Source organism: Rutidosis leptorrhynchoides, chromosome 2 (genome assembly GCF_046630445.1).
Source record: "Rutidosis leptorrhynchoides isolate AG116_Rl617_1_P2 chromosome 2, CSIRO_AGI_Rlap_v1, whole genome shotgun sequence".
Taxonomy (NCBI): Eukaryota; Viridiplantae; Streptophyta; class Magnoliopsida; order Asterales; family Asteraceae; genus Rutidosis; species Rutidosis leptorrhynchoides.
Window position 1 is genome coordinate 710,558,273 of NC_092334.1, and position 25,704 is coordinate 710,583,976.

The window sequence follows — 25,704 nt, forward strand, 5'->3', positions numbered from 1 at the left end:
ATATTGTTGCTATTTCATTTTATTGGGTCAATATTGTCGTTCCTGGGTAATGGGTTAAATATATAGTATATGTGATCTGGGTCATAATTGTACTTATTATGGTATTTGGGTTAGAATTAATGCATATCACCACACTATTGGTGGTTTCCTTTAACTAACAACATGTGATCTCTTATGATTTCTAAATTGGTGGCAGTTGATGTACGATTGAACTCATGTTTAATTGTATAGTAGTTAGATAGTAGCTGACAAAGTGGTGACAAAGTGGTTTCCTGGTCACACTCCTCTTCAGGTTCGTTTTCATGTTTATTATCTTATACATAGCAGAATTAGTAATAGTTATGTGGGTCAGGGGAACAATTAAAAACAAGTTAGCTTATAGTTGTTCATACCCCAATTTCCTAAATTTTCATAAATAAAAAATCTATTTAATATCATTTTTTGTGGTTGTAAATACTCACCGAGTATACATAGTCAACGACTTTTGATCCATTCCATTATCGACAAAGTTATTACAATTTATGCAGTGGAAGCGTTTAAAGAAATCATCTCCTTATCAAATAAATTGTTGTGCATAGCGCTTTGTGTGGTTTGTCTGTTCTATTCGCTGGGGTCTAATGTGAACTGATGAAAAATGTTCATACATGTATTGTTTGCAGGTCATATATTGAAATAGTTTATGTGAAGTTTGACTTTAGCAGAGCTATCTAATTGATGTAATTAGATGTGTTATTTAGCACTAATGGTAAGAATGTTGTGATTCCTATACATGATTTTATATAGTTGTTACTATATGATTGTTGTAGTTAAGTTAGATATTTAATATGAGATTTCACATATAGCTACAGAGAATAATAAGTGCTTCTAGGCGCTTAATGCATAAACAAAATCTACAATCGGGTTCACTTTCTTCTTGGAAACAACAGACGCTTTTGTTGGTAACAGTTGAAAAAATTGGTACTTGAAACGGGTTATGATTCCCATTATAGTCCCCCTGACAAAAAGAAGCACATAATTCGTAGTAGATACTATCCTTGAAACGATAATTGCACCCACCAACACTGACCAACTTGAAGTTAGCAGTAGCAAGAGTCAACAGTAGCAAAAGTTAAAGTTGCTGAATGGTATGACTTATTTATCACATTTATTGGCATTTGTAAGTCAACTTTTCATGTTTGACTAATACATTAAAATAAATATTATCTATTTTAATTGTTGACAAACTGTGTGTATATGAATTCTTTTAAATGATTATGTGAAAATCTGGAAAGTTGTTAAATATAGCTTTATCTATTTTCGTATTAAGTAATATATTGCCAATTTTGTAGGCGTTTGTTTCTGATGGTTTGTATTATACTAAGAAAACCTAACTATAAATTTATAAAGGTATTAGAGTGGAAGCAAATTGTAAGTCATTTTGGTGTCAAGTTAGGTAATGATCGTTTTCAACACATTTGCTTCACAAACAAATGTCTATAAACACACGTTGTCGATTTGGTGGTCAGTTTGTATTTTTGTTTGGTTTATTACTTTATTATTACCAGTGTGATGATTGTGTTTTATCTCATCTGTCAAAAGCTAATATACTTCAATTTTATTGTACCGCTTTTGAAATGGCAGAGACAATTCTGTTCTAATCTTGGTTTGACAAACCGTACTGTTAAAGCGGTTCAGGATTCTGCCCAGAAGTCATATGAGTTCGATATACTTACAGGTTGTTACACATGATCAATGGTAGGTTGTTACATGTCACAAATGATCAAAGCTTGGGGCACATGAAATAGACACTACTTTTTAGTTGATCTACCATTCATATGGAAAGTTTTATGTTGATGGGTTTTGGTATAAACTTATTTGGCATTTGTATTATTTTTGAAAATGGCACTGGGATGTACATTAAAATCTCTCCTAGGTTGTTTTTGGTCATTTTGTAGTCATGTAATTGTCATTTTGTACTCTTTTTATCATACTGTTAATTGATATAACATATACGTTTTCAATTTGTTTGATTAAGAGTCGTGCAACGCACGGGCTCTTAAAGACTAGTATACTCTATTATACTTGTTTGTCATGATGCACCCGTCAACCACAAAAACTTCAATTAAATATAAATATATAAATATATCTATCATATAAAATTAAAATTGTAATGAGCATTTAGTGGTTGAATTTATATCGATCGGATCTTATTGGATCCGGAATATTCAACTGCCACAGTGAATAGATATGAGTAGTAGGGCCACTAAAAGAAAGCCGGCAATGGCTCCGATTGCATGAAATGAAGCCGGAATGGGGGATTGTTGTTAGGGTCACTTTCTTTCCATGTGATGTGTTTCATAAATATGCTACATTTGTCTATTCATGGTCCTTCCTTTTTATGATTAACCATTTTCTACGAAAATATCTATATTTTTTACTTTAATTTTTTTTTTCTTTTTTGTTAAAATAACGATAACATTAAATAAAGTCTTTTCATCAAATGATGAAAGAGACGAACAAAAATACAATCAGACCTAAAAAACCACAAGGCTCGGACCCTAACGCTAAACTTCGAGACCAAGCTAACTAAACTCAAACCTTGATCATGACACAAATACAAACCCACTAAATATAAACACAAACTAGAAGCTTACACAAATAAAACCGAAACAAAGCTAACAAAGGAAGAATCAACACACCTAAATAAACGTATAAAGATCTATCTAACTAACCAACGACGCGAGCCTTTAATTGATTATTTATTTATTTATACAACACTTGCACCCTGTATGGCCCCTCCCCCCACACCTCTTGCTGAGTTGTAAATGAAGTACATAGATACATAGACAATGTTTAAACTGACAAAGAACTGAATATTAAAAAACAATTAACTGTGTAGAAAACGGAGAACATTTTGCAAAGCAGCTGAGCGACAACTTAAACGTTGGATTCAAAGTGGCAGACTTGCAGGTAAAATTGAATTTGCATCTGTACTAGAGATAGGAGTCAAGTCTTTCCAGTGACAGGATCATTACTTCCATATGCATTTAAGTATAACAAAAAGATTTTGAACAGATGATAGAGGCAATGATGTCTTCAACAAACCTAAAACGCGCAATTATAAATGAAAAGAATGAAAACACCTTCTGTTTAGTTAACGTAGTCGCTAATACTTGCTATCTAATTGTTCCCACATATCAATATTTTACCGCGATCTAATGATAGTTTAGGGCAATCCATGAATTTTCAAAGGAAAATTTTACATGTACTCGAACGAACATGCGTTGTAAAACTCTAAATACAAATTTAAATGACTGAAAATACATTCAAGGTCTTCTAGATAACCAGCACATATTTGGATATTTTTGCTTGGTGCTAGCTGCCTAATCTAATAGGGTTCAAAGTGGGATCAAAAGATCCTACCAACTAGTTTAATTTGGAAAAACGTTACATTAATCCATCTCTTGGTACCTCAATTTATGTCAATTTTTTTGCCCATCAGTTCCAAGATCGACCTCCGCTGTAACCCCGGCCACGATCACGAAATCCACCACGTCCTACCAGACAAAAATTAAACATGCATTCAGTAAAGATAAAAATAATAATGTGGAATTTTGCAAAACTCCAGGCTTAAAATATTATATTCAGCTACACCAAGAACAAAAACGGTGAAAATTTAGCTATTAAAACATACTTCCAAAGATATGGCAAGATGGGAAGGTCGGGTAAGTTGGGTATGGGTAAAAAAACAATATTTTACCAGTGAGGTTTGAATTTTCAATGACGAGTGTTTCATGTATGACAAGAAAAACTGTATTATACCAAAGTAATCTAACTCTCCTGCGGGGTTAAAAAGAATTGAAAGGTTTTGAACTTTTGAAACATACTTTGGGCGACAGACGCACTTGAACTGTTTTTTTAATTTCCTTTTAGAAATGAGTGTATGAAATAAATGGTGATGTAGACGGACCCATGATCAATCAAGTAAGGCTGTAAAAGTCACTAGTCGTAGACTAGTCGGTCGGGTACCTTGTAAGGACTAATTGGCCAAGTTAGAGACAGTCGAGTCAACTTTGATAGTAATTGACCTGTTTTGACATATTTTGACCAAATAAATCCGTATTACCGATTATATTGTCAAAAGTTATATATATATATATATATATATTATTAGACAACTATAATTGTATAAGGTTATGTTCTATTTATAGTTTAGGGATACTTAGTGTAATTACACCTTCTATATATAGAAGGCACAATACTCTGAATAATACACACAGAACTTACAAGTTCAATATCTCTCTTCCTCTATTCTATCCTCTATTATGGTATCAAGAGCTGTAAAGGCCTAAGTCCGGCAACAATTCCGGCAGCCACTATTCCAGTAACAATTCCGGCAGCTACTATTCCGGCAGCAGTTCCGGAACAACAAAAAAAAAAAAAAAAAAAACTGACCTTTAAAACTCAAAGTATGCTCTGTGAATGCAGCGTTGTCGGAACGTTCACATCAGAAACGAGCTTTTTCAGGTCATAACTAAATCCGGTAACCCACAAAATCACCGCAACTCAATACAACCCTAATCAGCCAAATTACCAACACAACTACATGCGGAATTAAATTCCGAACACACGCACAAGTATTTCAGCCGCAACTGCCACCACACGCGCCACCACGCGCCACCACAGCCGCCAGAAATTTTCGACTTTCTTTTTCGATCTACATCAATCCGGCCAAAATCAGAGAAAACCGCCAACACCAATACGCTCGGAATCAAATTCCAATCGAACGCTGAAATTTTCAGCTTTTTCCGGCAACTATTCACCGCCGGCCGCCACTGTACTTGCCTGTTCTATTTTTGTGTCTGGAACGAGAGTAAAAAAAAAAGAGAATGAACTTTTAAAACCTTTATCTTTTTTTTTATATCTCTCCTACCTACCTAGATACTATTTACTATTTACTTTTACTTTTTTATCTTCTTTTAAGTAAAAAAAACAGAAAAAAACAAAAAAAAAAAAAAAACAAAAAACAAAAAAAAACAAAAAACAAAAAAAAAAGAAAAAAATTTATTATTACCTTATCTTTTTTTTTTTTCTATATCTGAAAATGGCAATGCTAGCTTCCTTTACTCCAACAGAGAAAGCCGCACACAACTCTCACAAATTTGGTTTCACCTTATCTTCCACGAACTATGGTTACTGGAAGACCATGGTTGAACCGTTCTTCGTCACCAACAAATTATTTGACTACATTGATGGCACAATCCCTTGTCCACCTACAAATGTACCATCATCAGAAAAAGATGAAGAAACACAGTCTCAACCACCAAACCCCAATTACATTAATTGGGTCTCTAATGATGCTCATATAAGAATGCTCCTCCTTTCTACCATATCCGAAGCATCATTTCAACATGTTCAAGGAGTAACGTCTCGTGATCTCTGGTTGTCCCTTGAACGTGCCTACGCTCCTCACACTTCCTCTCGAGAATACACTTTGAAAACCCAGCTTCTCAGACTACAGATGAAGCCAGATGAAACAACCGCAGATTACCTAACTAGGACTCAAGAATACGATGTTGCGCTCGCTAACATAGGTGAAAAGATGAAAGAAAAAGATTTGGTGATGCTAGTTATATCAGGACTACGAGAGGAATACAACGGTTTAAAATCAAGCCTTCTGGGCCGCGAAAAGCCCCCTACCTTTGTAGACCTTCATGGTCTGCTATCAGACCACGACTACATGATCAAGAAATCTGTACCCGACATTCCTTCGGCTCAAGCATTCACGACTAGCACACAAAGTCGCAGTTCACCAGCTCCTAATAATGTCTTGCCCGCTTCACAAACAGATCAGCTTCAAGCCATACAATTGCTTTTATCTCAACTTGGACTCCAAGCTCAACCTGCCCATACACCGGCTGCACAAGCTATGTACACTAACCGATTTGGCAATAACCGTGGTCGTGGACGTGATTACAGACGTGGACGAGGCAACTATAACAACAGAAATCAAGCAGGTAATCGAAATTCATTTAATTGGGCTTCTAATCAAAACACAGTTTTTGGCACATGCAACAGGTGTGGGATTGGGCACATCCCATCTCAATGTCCTAATCGTAACCCTGCTACTATGAGACGACAGTCACCTTCAGCCAACTTTACAGAATATCGCTCCCAAGCGTCAACCTCTTGGATCCCAGACACAGGCTCTAGTCACCATGTTGCTCCAGACCTATCCAACTTTGGCAACTCCGAGGTCTACTACGGTGAGGACAATCTTCATGTTGGCAATGGTAAGGGTTTACCCATTCTACACGTTGGTTCCTCACATTTTTCGTCTCCAAACAAAACCTTTTCCCTCAAAGACATACTTCATGTTCCTGAAATAAAACATAAACTACTTTCTGTACAAAAGTTTTGTCTTGATAACAATGTGTATTTTGAATTTCACTCAACTTTCTTTGCTGTGAAGGACAAGATTACACACACTACCCTCCTCACGGGTCCAAGTAATGGTGGTCTTTACTCCTTCCATCTTCCTCAGTCTTCACCAGTTCACAAAGTAGCATTCTCCACTACCCGTGCATCTTCAATTACATGGCATCAAAGACTCGGACATCCACAACTTTTGAAGTCCATGTTATCTAAATATCATTTGCCTTTACAAAATAAGTTTACCACCACCTTTTGTGATTCATGTAATGTTGGAAAATCCTCTAAACTTCATCTATTACCATCTACTTATAAAAGTTCGCACATTTTGGATTTAGTCTTTTGTGATGTATGGGGACCTGCGCCTGTTACCTCCTTTGATGGTCACAAATACTTTTTGTTGTGTGTTGATCACTTTTCAAGATTTATGTGGTTTTTCCCATTAAAACTCAAATCTGATGTTTACGCCACCTTTAAGCAATTTGTGGCAATGGTTGAACGACAATTTCAGACCAAACTCAAATCTGTCCAAACTGATTGGGGAGGTGAATTTAGAAATCTCCGTCAATTCTTTTCTCCACTAGGCATCAATCATCGTCTTTCCTGTCCTCATACAAGTGAACAAAATGGTTTGGTTGAAAGACGACATCGCCATGTTGTTGAAACCGGTCTTACTCTACTCGCTCAATCACATGTACCACAACGTTTTTGGCATTTTGCTTTTGGAACTGCAGTGTATCTTATCAATCGAATGCCATCCAGAACAAACTCAGCAACCTCACCCTTTGAACATGTGTTCAAACATAAACCTGATTTTTCATTTCTTCGAGTTTTTGGGTGCCAATGCTACCCTCATCTTCGTTCATACAACAACCACAAAATGGATTTTCGATCTACACCTTGTGTATTTCTTGGTTACAGTACTGCCCATCATGGCTATCGATGTTTCGACCCAAAGTCGGATCATATTTATATAGCCCGTCATGTTCGATTCAATGAGCAATCTTTTCCTTTTAAACAATCTGATACAACCATTTCTACACATCCAGTCAATCCCTACATCTCTAAATATCCAAATCCTACCTCACAAACTAAAGATTCACCTTCCACAGTTCCTAAAGCTCATTATGTCCCACCAGAACCACAAAATACCACCACTACACCGCTTGTACACGGCACGATCGAACCACCTATCATTCACACATATCATCGTCGCTCAAAAACCTCCTCATCACCACCTAAACAAAGTCACAACCAACTACCTCAGACTACTGCTACTACTACCACCACTTCCACAAACACTGAGCCACCTCCTCGTTCTCGACCAGCCAATCTTCGCCCCAATCCAAAACAAATCCACCAACATAAGGCCACCTCCTATCATACAAGAGGTCCCTCGTCCGACACTGAACCAGCAAACTTTAGCATTGCTAACAAAGATCCTCACTGGCGTAAAGCCATGACTGAAGAGTATTCAGCGTTGGTGCGGAATGGTACTTGGTCACTAGTACCTCGTGTTCCAAATTCTAATGTGGTTGATTGCAAGTGGGTATACAAATTAAAACGGGATCAAACAGGGGCAGTACAACGCTACAAAGCACGTTTAGTTGCTAAAGGGTTTCGACAACAACCAGGCATCGACTATCAGGAAACATTTAGCCCCGTTGTAAAATCAACAACCATTCGTGTTGTTCTCTCCTTGGCCGTGTCTCAGAAATGGTCCCTCAGGCAACTTGATGTACAAAATGCCTTTTTACATGGTGATCTTCACGAAACAGTTTATCTACAACAACCACCAGGATTCGTCAATTCAGCTACACCAAATCATGTGTGCCTCCTTCACAAAGCCTTATATGGATTAAAGCAAGCACCTAGAGCATGGTTTCATCGACTCTCTACAGCACTTCATTCTCTTGGATTTCATGGGTCGAAAACGGATACTTCCTTATTCATCTACTCTAATGGGAACACTCTTCTATATATGCTTGTGTATGTTGATGACATTATTTTAACAGGAAACGATACAAAGGAAATAGATAGGGTGGTACAAAGTCTCAGCCGCTCATTCGCTATTAAAGACATGGGTAACTTGTCTTATTTTCTCGGGATTGAAGTCACAAGGAATGGTAACGACATGATCCTATCACAACGCAAATACATACATGAACTTTTGGAACGCGCCGACTTATCTAATGCTAAACCGGTTTCATCTCCCATGACAACCAACGCAAACCTTGCTCTTGGTGATAGTGCAACATTTGACAACCCCGTTCAATACCGTCAAATTGTAGGTGCCCTTCAGTATGTTACATTGTCTCGACCGGACATCACTTTCGCAGTCAACAAAGTCTGTCAGTACATGCATTGTCCCACGATAAATCATTGGTCAGCAGTTAAACGAATTCTCCGTTACTTACAGGGCACTGCCAATTATGGGTTACGATTTATACACGGCTCCGGAACAGTGCTTCATGCCTACACTGATTCCACATACAACTCACTGACTAGCTTCTCTGATGCTGACTGGGCAGGTTGTCCAGATGACCGTCGATCCACGGGAGGATATGCTATATATCTAGGTTCAAACCTAGTATCATGGTCTGCACGAAAACAAAAGACTGCCTCTCGATCTTCAACAGAATCTGAATACAAGGCCCTAGCTGACACAGTTGCAGAACTAACATGGCTTCAAGATTTATTACGTGAACTTCGTGTGCCTGTTAAATCAGTTCCTACCTTATGGTGTGATAACCTTGGCGCTACGTATCTCTCAGCTAACCCAGTCTTTCATGCACGTACAAAACATGTAGAAGTTGATTTTCACTTTGTTCGAGAAAGAGTTGCTCAACAAAAACTTTCAGTTCAGTTTATAACTACTGACGATCAGATTGCTGATATCTTCACCAAGCCGTTGTCCTCACCAAGATTTCTTCTATTACGATCCAAGCTACAAGTCGTATCCCGCCCTTAGCTTGCGGGGGAATATTAGACAACTATAATTGTATAAGGTTATGTTCTATTTATAGTTTAGGGATACTTAGTGTAATTACACCTTCTATATATAGAAGGCACAATACTCTGAATAATACACACAGAACTTACAAGTTCAATATCTCTCTTCCTCTATTCTATCCTCTATTATATATATATATATATATATATATATATATATATATATATATATATATATATATATATATAACTTTTGACAACATTGACTAAGTCGGGACTATTGGACTGCTTTAAAATCTCGACTGGTTGGGGACTAGTTGGCCTCGTAGGGGACTTTTCGAACCATGAATTAAGTGTTTACTAGTACTCCTAACATACAAACTGAAACCAACACAAAATTAAAAAATAATCCAGCCAACCAACCTGGAGGAGGAGGTGCGCCACGGCCCATTGCAGCTAGATCAGGGTTGACTTTTTGACCAGCCTCCTGAAGAATGGCAATAAGTTCTTTAGCAAATCTGGCATTTGCTGCAGTAAAGAAGGTGTATGCTGTCCCTTTGGCCCCAGCTCTTCCTGTTCGACCAATTCGATGAACATAATCTTCTAGTGAACCCGGGAAATCATAATTGACCACATATTTCACATCCTTCACATCTGCCGTTGATTTAAAAACATATCAATGATATGTTAAAAACATATCAATGATATGTATACCACAAATTATATGAACATAATGATAAATGTTAACTTTATTATTTGATAGTTCATTTAGGGACGTTATATAATTAGGAAAGAATTATTAGGATCTTATTTTATTGGGTAATAAGTCTCTGGGAGCAAGTTATGATCTATATATAAGGCCTTATTATTGTAATTATTATTATTATGTTAAATATTAAGTAGTGACTGAAGATCATTGAAGAGTTAATTTACCTCTTAAACTTAAACTGTGGGAAAGTTGATGATTACTCGAATATCGATTATCTAATTTATAACTTTAATAGTTTTTATCATGATACAAGCAAGTTCGTATCAATTGGTATCATATTATTATCAGGAAATATAATATAATAACTTATTATTTATCTAATAAGTTATTTAGGGATATTAGTTAGGAAAGTATTATAGAATATTAATTTACTAGGCAAAATCTTAGGAAGAAAGTTAAAATTATTCAAATATACAGGCCTTCATTATTGTCATTTCATTATGCTGAATATTGAGTGGTGAAAGTAAACTATGAAAGAGTTGATCAATCTCTCGAATATCAATTATCCATCTTATTTAGCTTTTTATCAGTTATTTAATCATGATACAAGCACTTGGTTCGTGTCAAGTTGTGCATGTAAGAATTAGTTTGATGGCCCAACCTATATAGCCACAAAACAAACTGACTCATAGATCATTGTACTTCTCAACATAGGTGAAATCTTTTAAGGTTATTCCCCTAGTATTTTCAACCCAATTCAGCATTTGTAAGTAAATGGGTCTAGTGAACAATCCTTTATGTTTACCGGCTAAAATGGGAAGGTTGAAATAAATAGTTGATTATGACATGAATCAAACTCTTGAAATATTAGAATCCAATCCAGTTTGTCCCAGCACTAACAGGTAAATGGGTCAAATGTGGCTAGATTGTATTAAAAAGCTTACAATGTCCTAAATTATTCAACTTGAAAGAGTATATATTACTATTTAGGTAATACAGTTCTGTGAACATATCTTCTTCACATTGATTATATTTGAATAACTTAAATAAATAAGAGATATGAAAAAGTTAACTGATGGTCCCAACTCCCAACCCAGTGTTTTTTTGACCCACGGATAAGCTCACATGGCTTAAGCCTTTAACCCAATCCAGATTGCATAACGAGGATGTATATATATAGGATTTCAGAGTTCTAAAAGTGTCATTAGTGGCATTAATTAAATGTTACATAATTGCAAGACGATTAAGCTGTTTTCCACTACACGTACCTAAGCCACGGGCTGCAACATCTGTTGCTGTCATTATTGGACTTTTGCCAGCTTTGAACTCTGATAAAACCCAATCCCTCTCTGCTTGACTTTTATCTCCATGAATCGATAAAGCAGGCCAACCATCCATCCGTAACTGCCTAGTGATTTGGTCACACCCCTTTTTGGTATCCATAAATATCAAAATGCGACTGCCATCCATAATATCTTCCAACAGCTTCGTCAATCTGTAAACCAACACAATTGTTACTTACAAGTATCTGTATCTATAGAGTCGATATCAGAAGGTGGAAATTATTGATCCATCAATGCTAACAAAAATGATTTACTTACTTATTAAACTTCTGATTCTCAGTCACAATATCCACATGTTGGTGAATTGAATGATTGGCTTTCAAGTTTGAAGAACCAATGACCACCTGTATAGAGTTTAACCGATAATATGTCAACATCACGTGTTGGAGATTTGCAAACACCTATAATGTAATTAGTAGTAGAGATGTCGAGAAGGGCAGGTTGGGTAACATGTCACTTTCAAAAGAGTCAAAGCAATCAAAGTCCGGTTAAATCACTGTTACCTTTGTTCATTTTATTAATAAACAACAACACAGTGATTCGTCACAAAGATGTTATCATAATCATAATCATAATAATAACCAAATTGTATAACTGAATGATCTGAAAGTTGTACAGTAATTCACAACAAAGCCAAGATAAGAAAATGATCAAAATAGCCACCTCAATTGATTAACAGTCCAAAAAAATTCTTACTTTATACGGGTTGTATAAAAGTTGTCTCGCAAGTAGCTCAACTTCTTTAGGCCATGTAGCACTCCAGTATAGAGTTTGACGATCTGGACGAATCTGCATATATGTAACAAGCCAAAATAACTTTATCTTAGCTTCCATTTTTGATGTGTTGAATATCAAGTCACAAAAGGACTTTATGTAGCCATAACAATCAACAAAAACCTCGGTTGCATTTCTTGATAGTGTCATTCACATTAACATAACTAAAACCCTGCCATCTTCTTTTCCAAATTAGACAAGTACGGAGTACTAAATTTAATGACATGTGAGTCATTTTGATCCATGCCGTCTTACAAATACTATATTAGATTATTTACAAAAAAATATATATAAGCTCTTGACTTTATTGACAGCATAAACTATACATTTGGAAACACATTGTCATCAAAACATATATCTCTAATTACGTTATATAGTTGATAACTTTTATTAGCGAATATAACATCTCATATACATGTTGACACAATCATAAGTATCATCTACTCACAGACCTGTGAAACAATTTTCTTCATTTGAGGTTCAAAACCCATGTCTAGCATTCGGTCAGCTTCATCCAACACAAGGTAAGTGACCCTTCGTAAGTTTGTATGATGAGACTCCAACATATCAATTAGTCTTCCAGGAGTCGCGATAACAATTTCAACGCCTGGTATTTAATATATGATTAAACGTATGTGCATTTAACAAATAGATCTATGCAATGTATTGTTATATAAGCTGAAAAGCATTAGACTATACCCGATACATGAACATCACGGGATAGAGTAGTAGTAAAGTCATCTTGTGCTTATCACCACCTACCTTTCTGTAAATCACGAACTTGAGGACCTTTCGGAACCCCACCGTATATACAAGTGTTTTTGATCTTTGATGATGCGCCAAATTTACTTGCTTCCTGTTGTATTTGAACAGCAAGCTCACGAGTTGGAGCTAGAACTAACACGATTGGTCCATCCCCATGAGCTAAAAAACAAAAAAACATAATAGTTTCAATGAAATCACGCCTAGTAGAGGGTTGCTTACCTACAAATTAAAAATTCATACACACACAAATAACATTTAGAATGGAGATGATGCATACATAAGATTGGCTGAGCATTAACGTGCACAATGGCAGGCAATAGATAAGAAAGAGTCTTTCCAGATCCCGTTTCAGCAATTCCAATGACATCCCGACCCTTTAAAGCCATTGGCCATCCTTGAGCCTGAATTGCAGTAGGCTCTGTGAAGCCTGCTTTCACGATTTCTTGCATAACATATTCTGTAACACATAATTATTATTAAAGATAATTATTATAAGCAAATATAACAATCAAACATGTTACAGATATATTACTGGCAGAGGCAATTAGCAACCTTTCTCAATAAATATGATGCCTTATAAACAATGAAATTGAATATTTAAAATTGATGCAGTTATCTTACAAGTGTATCCAAATCCAGATATGCATATTCTATAATTGGCTTAAAAAATGCACTTGAATCAGTATCATTAGCTATACCTTCGGTTCACTATACGTCTATACCTTCAGTACTCCTTATAACATTTTATTTAAAATACTACTCAAACTACTACGAACTCTCTTGAAGTTAAAGGTATATGAAGAACTATAATGATTCAATAATTCAACACTATCATACTCCATAGTAAAGGTGGCATGCAAATTCCGTATCACAAACGGCTTCCAAAGGATAGCTAAAAAGAAACAGGTAAAACAGTTTGAAACCCCCCAAAGTGTAATAATTAAGCTTAAAACATCATAAATCCATTTATTTACAAATTCAAACAGATACTAATATATAATCAGTATCAGTATTGTAACCATATACAACACACTAAAGTAGCTATTCATGATTTCACCCAACCCACCATACTTGCCCCCTTTTTACTATGCATATGTTTTCCCCCCCTTTTTACTATGCAGATATTTGCCCCTATTAAAGAAAGTGAATCGTTCATGCTTTTTACCAGGAAATCTAGCATCTTCAAAAGTCTTAACAGGCTTGGGCACATCGCGACCTTCAACAGTGATTTCTCGCTTCGTCCTATATTCTTCTACCTCACTCTCAGACATTTTCACAACATTCGGAGACTCCACATAGAAATTCTTTTCAAATGGAGTCAGTCCATCCAAATCCAACTTACGCGGAGCCTCTGAGCTTTCATTGTCCCTTATACTAGATGAACTGTACCCACCAACACTTGAACCTCCACCAAAACCTGAATCACTGAAACAGACAACAAAAGAGCTGCTTAAAGTACTTTTAACTTTCAAAATTATACTACATATAACTTATATGTGTGTTGTAGAGAAAGAATAATTCACAAGTTTTATGGCTGTGCATCTGATTTTTTAAGTGTTAGTCTGATAGATTTTTCAATGTAAAATGTTTCAGAACACTATCTATCTCAGATAAAAAAAAAAAAAAAGTTCTTCTCTCTCTCTCATGAAGGCGATTATGGAGGGAAAAGCAGTTACGCTGATTTTGCCCTAATTTCTTCAAATCGATCCATTTTTTCTTCGTTTTTTCAATAATCAATCTGTAGCTTAGCATTTTAAAGCTTCTCTGATTACTAATTCGCTGTTCTATTGAAGTTTGATCGGTGATTTAGCCATGTCCCCAAATAAACGAACATCGAAGAGGAAGGTTAAAATTCCGCATAGATTAGATGATTCTGTTGTGATGCTTGCTAATAGGAATAAGAATCAAGCTTATACGGAGGATACGAATGGTGAATCTGAGACTGAATTGAGTAATTTGGAGAAGGTTGTGTCTGAAAGTGATTCGGATGGAAAAACTAAGACGATGGGAGAGGTTAGGGTTCCGGTGGTTGCTGCAAACAATACAGAGGTTGTTAGTGATTGTGGAAGGTCAGATAAGGCTGTTAATACTGAAGCTATTCATCAGGAGTCTGTAAGTAGCCCTAATTTGATTGATGATAGTGCTAATAGTTCTGTTAAGAGTGATAGCTCTGATGTTATAGTTACTTATGCTAATATTGTCAATAAGAATGAAATGAATGTTGAGAAATTGCTGAGCTATATCCCACCCTCTGTTGACAAAGATGGTAATGAATTTGTTATATTTGATGAAGAATTAGTCAATGAGGGGTGTAGGAAATGGAATACTACTGCTTGTGGTTATATGCTAGGTTGTTCGATGTCCTATAATGCTATGCAATACAATTTGAGAAGGATGTGGGGCAAGTTTGGGTTGAAGGATATTATAATGGATGAAAAACAGATCTGTTACTTTAAGTTCAATAGTGAGGAAGGTATGAATAAAGTAGTTGAGAACAGCCCATGGATGGTCAATGGCAAACCTCTAATGGTGTGTAAGTGGAGCCCTGATGTTAGCGTGGAGAAAGTTAACCCTAGTAAGGTGCCTGTTTGGGTTAAACTTGTTAATGTTCCATTGGAGGCCTGGAGTGCTAAAGGCCGTATAAGTACAATTTCAAGCAGGATAGGTAAACCTATGCTTATGGACACTGTTACTGCAAACATGTGTCAAAAAGGGAATGGTAGAGCAGGCTATGCCAGGGTTATGCTTGAGTTAGATGCTAAAAAAGGTTGTGTGGATGAGGTGGATATACACTACTATGATGCTGAGCAAAAAACTAAGGTTGTTAAAAAGGTACAAGTGGAGTATTACATGGAAACCTAGTGTATGCTCACATTGTGCTGTATTTGGACATGGGCATAAGGAGTGTAAAATAAGACCTAGAACTGCAGAGGAGTTGAAAGCTATTGAGGAGATTAAGGCTGTTGATGGGTTTGAGGTGGTCAAAAACAAAAAGAAAAATGAGAAGAAATTTGTAGTTAAGCAGAATGTGTGTGAGCTGAAGGTGGTTGGATGTAGTCTGCAATTAGTTTAGTAAGATTGTTCATGTAGCTGTTTTGTTTTGGGTTTGTTTTGTATTGGGTTTGTTTTGTATTGGGTTTGTTTCAACACTATTCGGGTTAGGTTATACCCTGCCTGTGTTTTGTATTTGTGAAGTTTTAATATATTCTTACTTTGAAAAAAAAAAAAAAAAAAAAAAAAAAAAAAAAAAACCTACCTATCTCACACTTCAAACAGATATACAATCGTCAGGTTTGTTAATTTTAAAATTTCATACTTAGATGATTCATATTATGTGAGTTCCTATCCGAACCCTTTCCCTATGCATGTATACGAAATAGGAATATTAGATGTAAATTGGTGAAACCCTAAATACAGAGTTGCACCATACAAAACCTAACTGACAATAACTGAAACTCGGGTCAAAACAATTCAAATAAGTTATAAGGCATATAAAGTATTTGTGACAGTGGTATGAAAAACTAGGGTTTACGGAATACCTTTTCCGGTCGCGATATGAGGCGGGATCGCCGGAACGGTTTTCGTAACGACTCATAATTAAAATGTCGATTGTAGGTTGTTGAGTATGAAGATTGATTGTTGACCGTTGCGGTTGATATGTTAGGGCTCACAAATCACAAGCTCACTCGGGTCTCCGACTAGATTTGTTGATAGCTGTTCGCTTTTAAATCAAAGAAAAATATGATTGTATTTAATCTGCATTAATAAAACTAAAAAAAAAAAGTCGTTGTAGCATAGTGGTAAGTATTCCTGCCTGTCACCTGGGTGACCCGGGATCGATCCCCGGCAGCGGCGTTTAATTTTTTGTCTAAACAACTGCAAATTCTGTCAACTTTAATAAAAAGCTGTTAATGTGAAAAAACAACTGCAAATTCTGTCAACTTTAATAAAAAGCTGTTAATGTGATGTTATATATTGATTGATTGATTTTGTGTTCGGTTCTTTTCTATTATATATTTGCAATTTTGTGTTGCCAAATTATGATGTTGTTTTTTTTTTTTTTTGGGTGTTATAGGGTAAATTACGAGATGAAGTGTTATTAAATCATTCTAACAAAATAAATTGGGTTATTACATTATTTTAATAAAGTAAATTGTGTTGTCATTTGTCAAATTATGCTGCTCATCTCTTAATCTTTTTGTAAACTTAGCATAAAATGTATATAGATACCATTAGTATATATCTAATATAGTGTCCGGTTTAGTGTATCACGCATAAACGAGAGTTGGATGATCGTGACTATTTCTTTTGATTTGAGACTTAAAAAACAGGTAGTGGATAAGAATTTTGAACTTTGATCGAGCCTAATTCAACTACGTTAGTTAAATTAAGATGAAGTGCAATGAGGTGGGTATTGTTGTGTTGTTTTGAAGACCTTATGATCGTCTTTGATTTTAAAACGTTGTTTTAGAATCATGAATCACCTTGTAACTAGTCTTGAATCATGGAATTACCTTAAACGTCACTATGGATGACAAAATAGCAATTATATGCTCTCGAAAGATCCAAGTTCAACAACTTCTAAATGAAGGTCGAGAACTCTTATTTATAGTTTTCTAATTGTATGCGGTGTGCGCATTAATTATTTCAAACATTGCATATAATCCGCTAACCAATGCGCAGTTAATTATCGTCTTCATAACTTATATTCACGCATCGTATAAAAGCGCATACATATGCGTGACTACGCATATGATCAAGTCCTTCAGTTCATTGGGATATATTTTATTTTAATATAACGCAATGAACTCTTAATAAAAAAGAAGTAATAGAAAACTAAAAAAGTAAAAAATATCTTGGAAGTTGAACCAAACGATGATTACTGCTGCATTCGGTCGATTAACTAGGCACGTCCCATAAGTTTTTCGCAACGTCTTTTTTTGTTAACACGTGTTTTATACGCATTTTTCAACCATTCAAATTTTGCACACCATCAAAGCAACTTCTATTTTAAATTGATAAATAGCTCTCATTTTCTTCTTTTGTATTATGTTCTTTTCGCAAAAACAATTAAAATCAACTTTGCAATCATCATCACTTATTGCGCTTACTCTCATATCATCTTCTTCATCCGTTTTTCAAAAAACAAAACCAATCAAAGATCAGTTTTGTAACGCACATAACACTCAACCGCTATTAAACGTTTTTCATCACATAAACAAAATTACACCCATTGATCTTGACTGGTATTCGTTCAAATCACCGTGCGATCTTGTCAACTTTAATGTACAGATGAAATATGTTTGTCCATTTTAGACACCCTTTAGAAAAGTTCAGAAAAAAAAAAGATAAGGCAAAACAAATATTTAGTCATATTAAATTAAAGATTTTTCTAAGAGATGTCGCTAATACATTTAATATTATTGTCACCCTAAAATTAATAATTAATCATTATCTACAACACTTTTAAACGTGTTCACGCAAGTACATTAAATACAAATGTTGTTAAAAAGAGTATATTAAATATTAAATATATTTATATTGGAATAAAGTGAATTACTCTTCGTGTTTCACTATACGTATTCATTATTGACTTTTCAAAGTATTTTTTTGTCAATTTTGACTGTAAAGATTATTAATTATTTTATATAATATTTGATAAAAATTATATGAATGAATTGAGTTTTAAATCAATTTTCATTAATATGATTTTTATTTTATTAATTATTATATAACATAAATAAAATTATTTATAATTAAAGTTGACGAAAAAGTCTAGTGAACACTTAACTAGGACGGTGAGGGTATAAATCTAAACTCTAAAGTCCCTCAAAAGACAGGTAAATTATCCTCATCAATCAAACTAAACAGATCGACACTTTAATACCGTATTAGGGCTGTTTTGGTAGCATTCATGTTTAGGCCCATAAAAGGATGAAGATGTTTATTTATACGTGTCTAACGAGTCCTCATAATCTTTTGAGGAAATATTTCTTTTTTTCCTCTCTTTATTAAGATCACACCCAACATCAGGGGCGGATCTACTCCTACGACACTGGTAGCACGTGCTACCAGTGGATCTTGGTGGTGAAGAGTAATAGCTATAGCCAGGGGCGGTGGTGCAACCATGACTCCCGCCGTGGTGCAACCGTGGCTCTCGCTAACCTCAAAAATGAATTAAAAATTTGTTCAAAAAAAAAAACGGAATAGAAGATGAGTATGATGAAGAAGTATCAATTTTTCAAAGAATTTGAGATTTCATAGAAGTGATTTATAAAAAAGAACAAAAAAATAAATGGATTACTATGGAATCTTTTAGATCTGGTATTTTAAGTTACAGAGACGATTGGAGGGATACACATAATAAGGGCCCACTAACTTTACTTTATAATGCCTCAGTTTTTGATTAAATATCCATTGTAGTCCTTGTCTTGTTCTTTTTATTATGAATTATGAATATACCTTATAGAAAATGAGAAAACTCAAACACAACATGTACAGTATTGTTATAATTCAGTAGGCTTATAACTACCTTTAATGGTTATAAGAACAAAGAGAGAAAAAGAGAGAAGAAGGAGAGAAGAAATATTGATATTGATATTTCAAGAGAAATGGTGCACCTTAAATGGTTACCATACATGTCTATTTATAGTATAAAATATTACTATGCAAGAAATATAATAATAATAAAATTAACATCCAATCTAGATATTTTATAACACAATCTAGATATTTTATAACACTCCCCCTTGGATGACAATTTTATTAGAGAATAACTAGTACTGCCTCGTTAAAAACCTTGCTAAAGAAAACTCATTGGGATAAAACTTTAGCTAAGGAAAAAAGAGTGCAGCATAAAGTTGACTCCCCCTCAAGTAGGCAACGCCTGAGTTGTTACATCTTCTGAACATGCCTCATGCCAATATTATGAACGTGTGTTCTGAAAATAGCAGTTAGCAGTGCTTTGGTATAAAGATCAGCAGAGTTGTTGATTGAACGTATCTCATTTTAATCTGGTTGTCTTTTACGATATCTTGAGTATATGAGAAAAATCTGAGGTTTTCATCTGAAACTGTATCATCTAAATCTTTTATGTACAAGTTTGGCCCTCGTGATTTGTCTACAGTCTCCTTCATGGTTTGTTCAAACCGTTGTTTCAGTTCCTATTCCCTTTCAGTCTTTTTCTGAGCCTTACCAATATACCATTCTTTTCCATCAAACTTATGACCGTTAAGACCGTTTATAGATTTAGCGCCTCGTCAGCATTTATGTTTTGTTCTGTCATTTTTGATACTCTTCTTTCATTTGTATTATGTAAGCTGTATTATCTTCATAGATAGTTGTTACGCTTTTATAGCGTTCTAGTCCACAAGAATCAATAATGATTTGTATCATTGATCTTAACTAAAATCATTCCCGAGTAGCTTCATGTAATGCAATCACTTCGGCATGATTTGATGATGTTGCAACAAGTGTTTGTTTTGAGAACGTCATGATATTGCGGTGCCTCCATTTAGGAATACATATACAGTTTGAGATTTAGCTTTATGTAGATCGGATAAATAATCTGCATCTGTATAACCAAACAAATCTTGTTTCGAGTTGTTAGAATAAAATAATTATAAATCAGTAGTTCCCCGAAGGTATCAAACTATTTGTTTGATCCCATTCCAATGTCTTTTGGTAGGGGCTGAGCTGAACCTTGTCAACAAATTAACTGCAAAAGAAATGTCAGATCTTGTATAATCTATAAGATACATAAGAACCTCAATTGCACTAAAATATAGAACTTCTGATCTGTTAAAATTTTTATGATCTTCGCAGGGATGAAATAGATCAGTGTCAATATTGAGTGATCTAACAACAATGAGTTTGTCTTTAAAAAAAATGTTTTAAAATCTTTTCGGTATAAGTTGTTTGATGTACAAGTAAACCATTAGGCATATGCTCAATTTGCAATCCAAGGTAATACTTGGTTTTTTCAAGATCTTTCATTTCAAAATAATTCTTTAGAAGTTGAATGATTTCATAGATCTCTTTATTTGTTCATATGATGTTAAGAACATTGACATAAACAACTACGATCTCATATCCGAACATTGTTTTTATAAAACATACGTGCAAAATAAGTTTATATTTATACCCTTTTTTTTTATCAAGTAGTCATTTAATCGGTTATACCACATACGTCCAGTTTGTATAAACCCACTTAGAAATCTTTGTGATTTAATGGAATATATTCCCTTGGGTTTTACATTAGATGCTTATGATACCTTAACCCTTTAGGTATATTCATATATATCACTATTAAGTGATCCATACAGATAAGTAGTAACAACATTCATGAGATGCATTTAAATAACTACAAGGTTGATTAAGTATCTAATAAGTAATTGTATCCATTACAGGAGGATAATTTTTCCTCCTAATTCATTTCTGGTCTTTGTGGAAAATATTGAGTTACAAGTCTAGTTTTGCCTTGTAACTTCATTTGCACATTTCTTTTCGGATAAAAATTCATTTGTATCCCATACGTTTCACATCTTTAAAAGTGATAACGATTGATCCGAAAACTTTTCTTTTATCGAGCGATTCTAATTCAGCTCTTATTGCTCCTTTCCATTGAGCTCAATCATGTCCATTTTGTATATTCAATGACAGATTTTAGTTCCAGATCATCATCTTTATTCATGATGTCATTGTAACATTATATGAAAATATCTCATAGAGATTTTAGTTTCATTTCGGTTCCATAATATTGCATAATTTATCGCAATTTTAGTATTTACATTTATCAATATCCTCTGCAGAAGGAATATTGATTTGTGGTTCTTCTTGAACACTTTCTCTTACCTCATTATCAGCTGATTTTCTTTTTCGAGGATTTTTATCTTCGGAACCAATTGATCTTCCACGTTTGATGCGTGGCAAAGACTCAACAGTGACATTATTGCCAGCTTTTGGAATTTCAGTTCGAGCTGGAGCATTTATCGCTGGTATATATGATTTAGTCACTTTTTTATATCTGTAAATGCATAAAGTAATTAATTTGCAAGTTCTTGCATATGCATTATTTTTGAACTTTCGTTTCACATTCTTTTGTGCGAGTTCAATATACCTTAATTGATGTTCACATCATGAAGCATCATTTTATTTTTTATTTTTATTTTTATTTCTCCCCCTAATCTAGGGAACAATGTTTTATTAAAATGACAATCAGCAAAACGTGCTGTAAAAACATCACCCATCATGGGTTCAATATATCTTATGATTGAAGATGTTTTATATCCAAAATATATTATCATCTTTCTTTGAAGAACCATTTTATTGTGTTGTGGTGATACAATTGGAACATACACTGCACAACCAATGTTTTAAGGTAGAAAATATTTGGCTCTTGGCCAAAATCAAGTATTAAGTGAAAATATTTACGACTTCCACATGGTATAATGCGAATTAATGTCGCAGCATGTAAATTTACATGTCCACATATAAATATTGAGAGATTTGTACTCATTATCAATTGTCTAGTTATTAGCTGTAAGCGTTTATCTATTGATTCAGCTAAACCAATTTTGTGTATGCACATGAGCAACTGGATGTTCAACAACAATCCCTATAGATATATAATGATCATTAAATGCTTGAGATGTTAACTCACCAGCATTATCAAGTCTCATCCTTTTAATGGTGTAATCAGAATAATGTGTTCTCAATTTAATAATTTGTGCAAGAAACTTTGCAAATGCCATATTACGGCTTGATAACATACAAATATGAGACCATCCGCTAGATGCGTCTATTAGAACCATGAAATATCAAAATGGTTCACATGATGGATGAATTGGTTCATATATCTTACCTTGAATTCTTTCAAGAAACATTTGTGATTTCAAGAAACATTTGTGATTCTTTTTCACAATATACTTTTCATTAATCACCATATGTGCTTTCCATTAATCACCATATGTGTTTTTTTTTTTTTTTTTTTATAAATCACCATATGTGTTTTTTTTTTTTTATCATATATCCTTTTCACCATATACGCTTTTAATCATATGCGCTGTGTTTTTCACCATATGCGCTTTTAATCATATGCGATTTTCATCATATGCGTTGTGCTTTTCATCATATTCGCTTTTTATCATATGCGCTTATCATATGCGATGCGCTTTTTATCATATGCGCTTTTTTATGTGAATAGTAAATTAATTAATTTCGTTTTACTATTTATATGAATTAATTTAGATTTACTATTTTGTTAATTGAGTAATATATATATACATCATATACTTGTGACTCCGAAGGCTCAAATGAATTTGACCATATAGTTATACGTTGTACCTTGCACATTAATTTTCAGTAGAAGCTTTAGATGCATATTATTTTCAGTAGAAGCTTTAGATGCACTTTTTTTTTAATCACCAAATACCACAAACACTTTGTTTGCGTTTGTTCATAGTCATCAATGAAAACTATTTTCTTTAATTTTATTTTATACAATAAAATTAACGCATCATTATTCTTTTCAAAAACAATAATCTATTGTTATTGTTCACTTGTGCCATGTTTAACAACAAAAGTCAACAACCTCTGTCTTGTTTGTTGTGGCAACCAAAAACAACCTTTGCTTTTGTTACCGAGAATCCAAGACCAAAAAAACAATTAATTTTTAATTAATCTTTTATCAAAACCATAAATGATTTTATTGATCTACGTTGATATGGCCATAAAGAATTGACGGCTGACCTACTTTTGTAAGTGTATTTCGGCTATCATCCCGAAAACGCACAACGACCTTTTTTTTTTATGAACTATTTGTTTCATATCTAGCTTAGGCAATTATTGTGAACATTTGGTCCCTATAAGAGCATTTATTTTTTAGACTTTTAGTTGATTTGTACTTGTCACAATTAGGGATAGCACCCGCGGGTCGTGGATGCGGATCCATTGGATCCATCACCCGTACCCGCGGATTTTTTTTAAGAGACATCCAATTGAACCCTTGTTCGTTGAAAAAATTTGACTATATTTTTACTCCCCATTATTAAACGGGCCATTTTGATGCACACTCTTAAAAAAATAATTTGTTTTTTAAGTTTTATTATTCAACCTCCTTTTTTCAACGGTCACGTTTTTAACAAAACATTTGACAAATTTGGAAAAAAGTTTTTTATTGATTATCATCAAAAGTTTTCTATTGTCACTCTACTGGATGGAATTATGGCATACAACCAAAATTGCAACCCAACACTACATAAGAACAAAAAGGTTGTTTTTAATTAACATATGTATATGTGTTAAACTCGGAATAATAATAACTTATTTTAGAAAATTAACATAAGACATGTTGAAACATTTTTGTCACATTTAGCTCATCAAGTCTAATACTTATCATTGATAGATTTTATCACGTCTAGGAGATGTTTACTTTTTTCTTGTATTAAGTCCTACTTTCATTTACCTTTGTTTGGAAAAAAGTTTTTTTTTTACTTTGCTTTCCCCCTTTCTGTAAAACTCATTTAAACACTTTCTTTGTTTTTTTTTTTAAAAAAAAACTTCCTTTTTTTTACGTTACCCGTAAATTATAAATATATAAAAAAAACTTTTTGTTTAATTTTTTTTTCTAGTTTTTAAAAGGCCACTTGACCAATTTTTTAATTCTTTCACAACACCTGATATCGTGATCGTGACCTTTCACCAAAGCAAGAGATATTCTTGATAAACTAAACACGGACTCGTGTTTGAAATTGTCGGCCACAAAAAAATTCATTTGATAAAAGTATATATATTTTTTTTAGTTATAGAAGGAGACCACTTCATTTTCAATACTTCATTTTTGACAAAAAAAACTATTCCATTTTACCATCCCCTTTTTTTTCTTACTTTAACTTTTAAGATATACTTTTAATAAAAATACAAACTACTTTTTCTTATTTTAACTTTTAAGATTTACTTTTAATAAAAATACAAACTACTTTTTGTATTTTAACTTTTAAGATTTACTTTTAATAAAAGTACAAACTACTTTTTCTTATTTTAACTTTTAAGATTTACTTTTAATAAAAATACAAACTATTTTTTTATTTTAACTTTTAAAATTATAAATTTAAGAATAAACATTAGTATGCATGAAATAAATAATGATTAATTGCATAAGTAATCATAAATGTTAGATAACATATAAAGACCCCGTCGTATTCGTATTGATCGAAATTAATCTCGACCCATGGTACCGTGTTGTCAAATGACGTGTTGCGTACATAAAGTACCGTGTTGTCAAATGACGTGTTGCGTACAATCATGAGGTCTTATTAACATAAATATAAATGTTAGTGAAGTTAATAAGAGTTAGATTACAGAAAATATAATTCAGGTGGTATAACCGACCATATATAACTTAAATAACATAAATATAAATGTTAGTGAAGTTAGTAAAAGTTAGATTACAGAAATATAATTCAGGTGGTATAACCGACCATATATAACTTAAATAACATAAATATAAATGTTAGTGAAGTTAGTAAAAGTTAGATTACAGAAATATAATTCAGGTGGTATAACCGACCATATATAACTTAAATAACATAAATATAAATGTTAGTAGTCCAAAATTTGATATATTCGAGTCTGAAAATTATTAATAATTTCATACCTTGATTAGTGATTCGTGATCGTTTGAGATATCTTTTAATTACACTAAGCTTTTCGTGCTGATAACGTGTTATAATTCAGTAGGCTTATAACTAC

The 25,704-nt window shown here is 33.9% G+C and overlaps 2 protein-coding genes across 3 annotated transcripts; one reads left to right on the plus strand and one right to left on the minus strand.

Moving 5' to 3' along the window:
* Positions 1-2,773: 2,773 nt before the first annotated feature.
* LOC139894195 (DEAD-box ATP-dependent RNA helicase 20-like) lies at positions 2,774-16,637 on the minus strand. Of its 2 annotated transcripts, XM_071877401.1 has the most exons (11): positions 16,494-16,637; positions 14,120-14,379; positions 13,232-13,411; positions 12,952-13,113; positions 12,642-12,796; positions 12,112-12,204; positions 11,674-11,759; positions 11,341-11,567; positions 9,787-10,017; positions 3,451-3,536; positions 2,774-3,084 (listed from the first exon to the last, which is right to left on the minus strand). In XM_071877401.1, the coding sequence occupies exons 1-10, from the start codon at positions 16,547-16,549 to the stop codon at positions 3,478-3,480; spliced, it is 1,509 nt and encodes a 502-aa protein (XP_071733502.1). In that variant the 5' UTR covers positions 16,550-16,637; the 3' UTR covers positions 2,774-3,084; positions 3,451-3,477. The 2 variants fall into 2 exon arrangements, with proteins under 2 accessions (XP_071733502.1, XP_071733501.1); XM_071877400.1 differs by lacking the exon at positions 2,774-3,084 and having other exon boundaries at positions 3,106-3,536.
* On the plus strand, positions 2,880-16,076 carry LOC139894196 (uncharacterized). The gene is made up of 2 exons (XM_071877402.1): positions 2,880-2,949; positions 14,748-16,076. Exon 2 carries the CDS (start codon positions 14,767-14,769, stop codon positions 15,814-15,816), a length of 1,050 nt encoding a protein of 349 aa, XP_071733503.1. The 5' UTR covers positions 2,880-2,949; positions 14,748-14,766; the 3' UTR covers positions 15,817-16,076.
* Positions 16,638-25,704: the final 9,067 nt, after the last annotated feature.

Bases quoted from the DNA above. Each gene is read 5' to 3' on its own strand.
- LOC139894196 (XM_071877402.1), top strand. From the start codon at position 14,767: ATGTCCCCAAATAAACGAACATCGAAGAGGAAGGTTAAAATTCCGCAT.
- LOC139894195 (XM_071877401.1), bottom strand. From the start codon at position 16,549: ATGAGTCGTTACGAAAACCGTTCCGGCGATCCCGCCTCATATCGCGAC. The intron at 11,760-12,111 runs GTAAGAATTTTT...AACTCTATACAG, and splicing joins TTTTATACAACCCGTATAAA to GTGGTCATTGGTTCTTCAAA. The intron at 11,568-11,673 runs GTAAGTAAATCA...GTTGGTTTACAG, and splicing joins GAGAATCAGAAGTTTAATAA to ATTGACGAAGCTGTTGGAAG.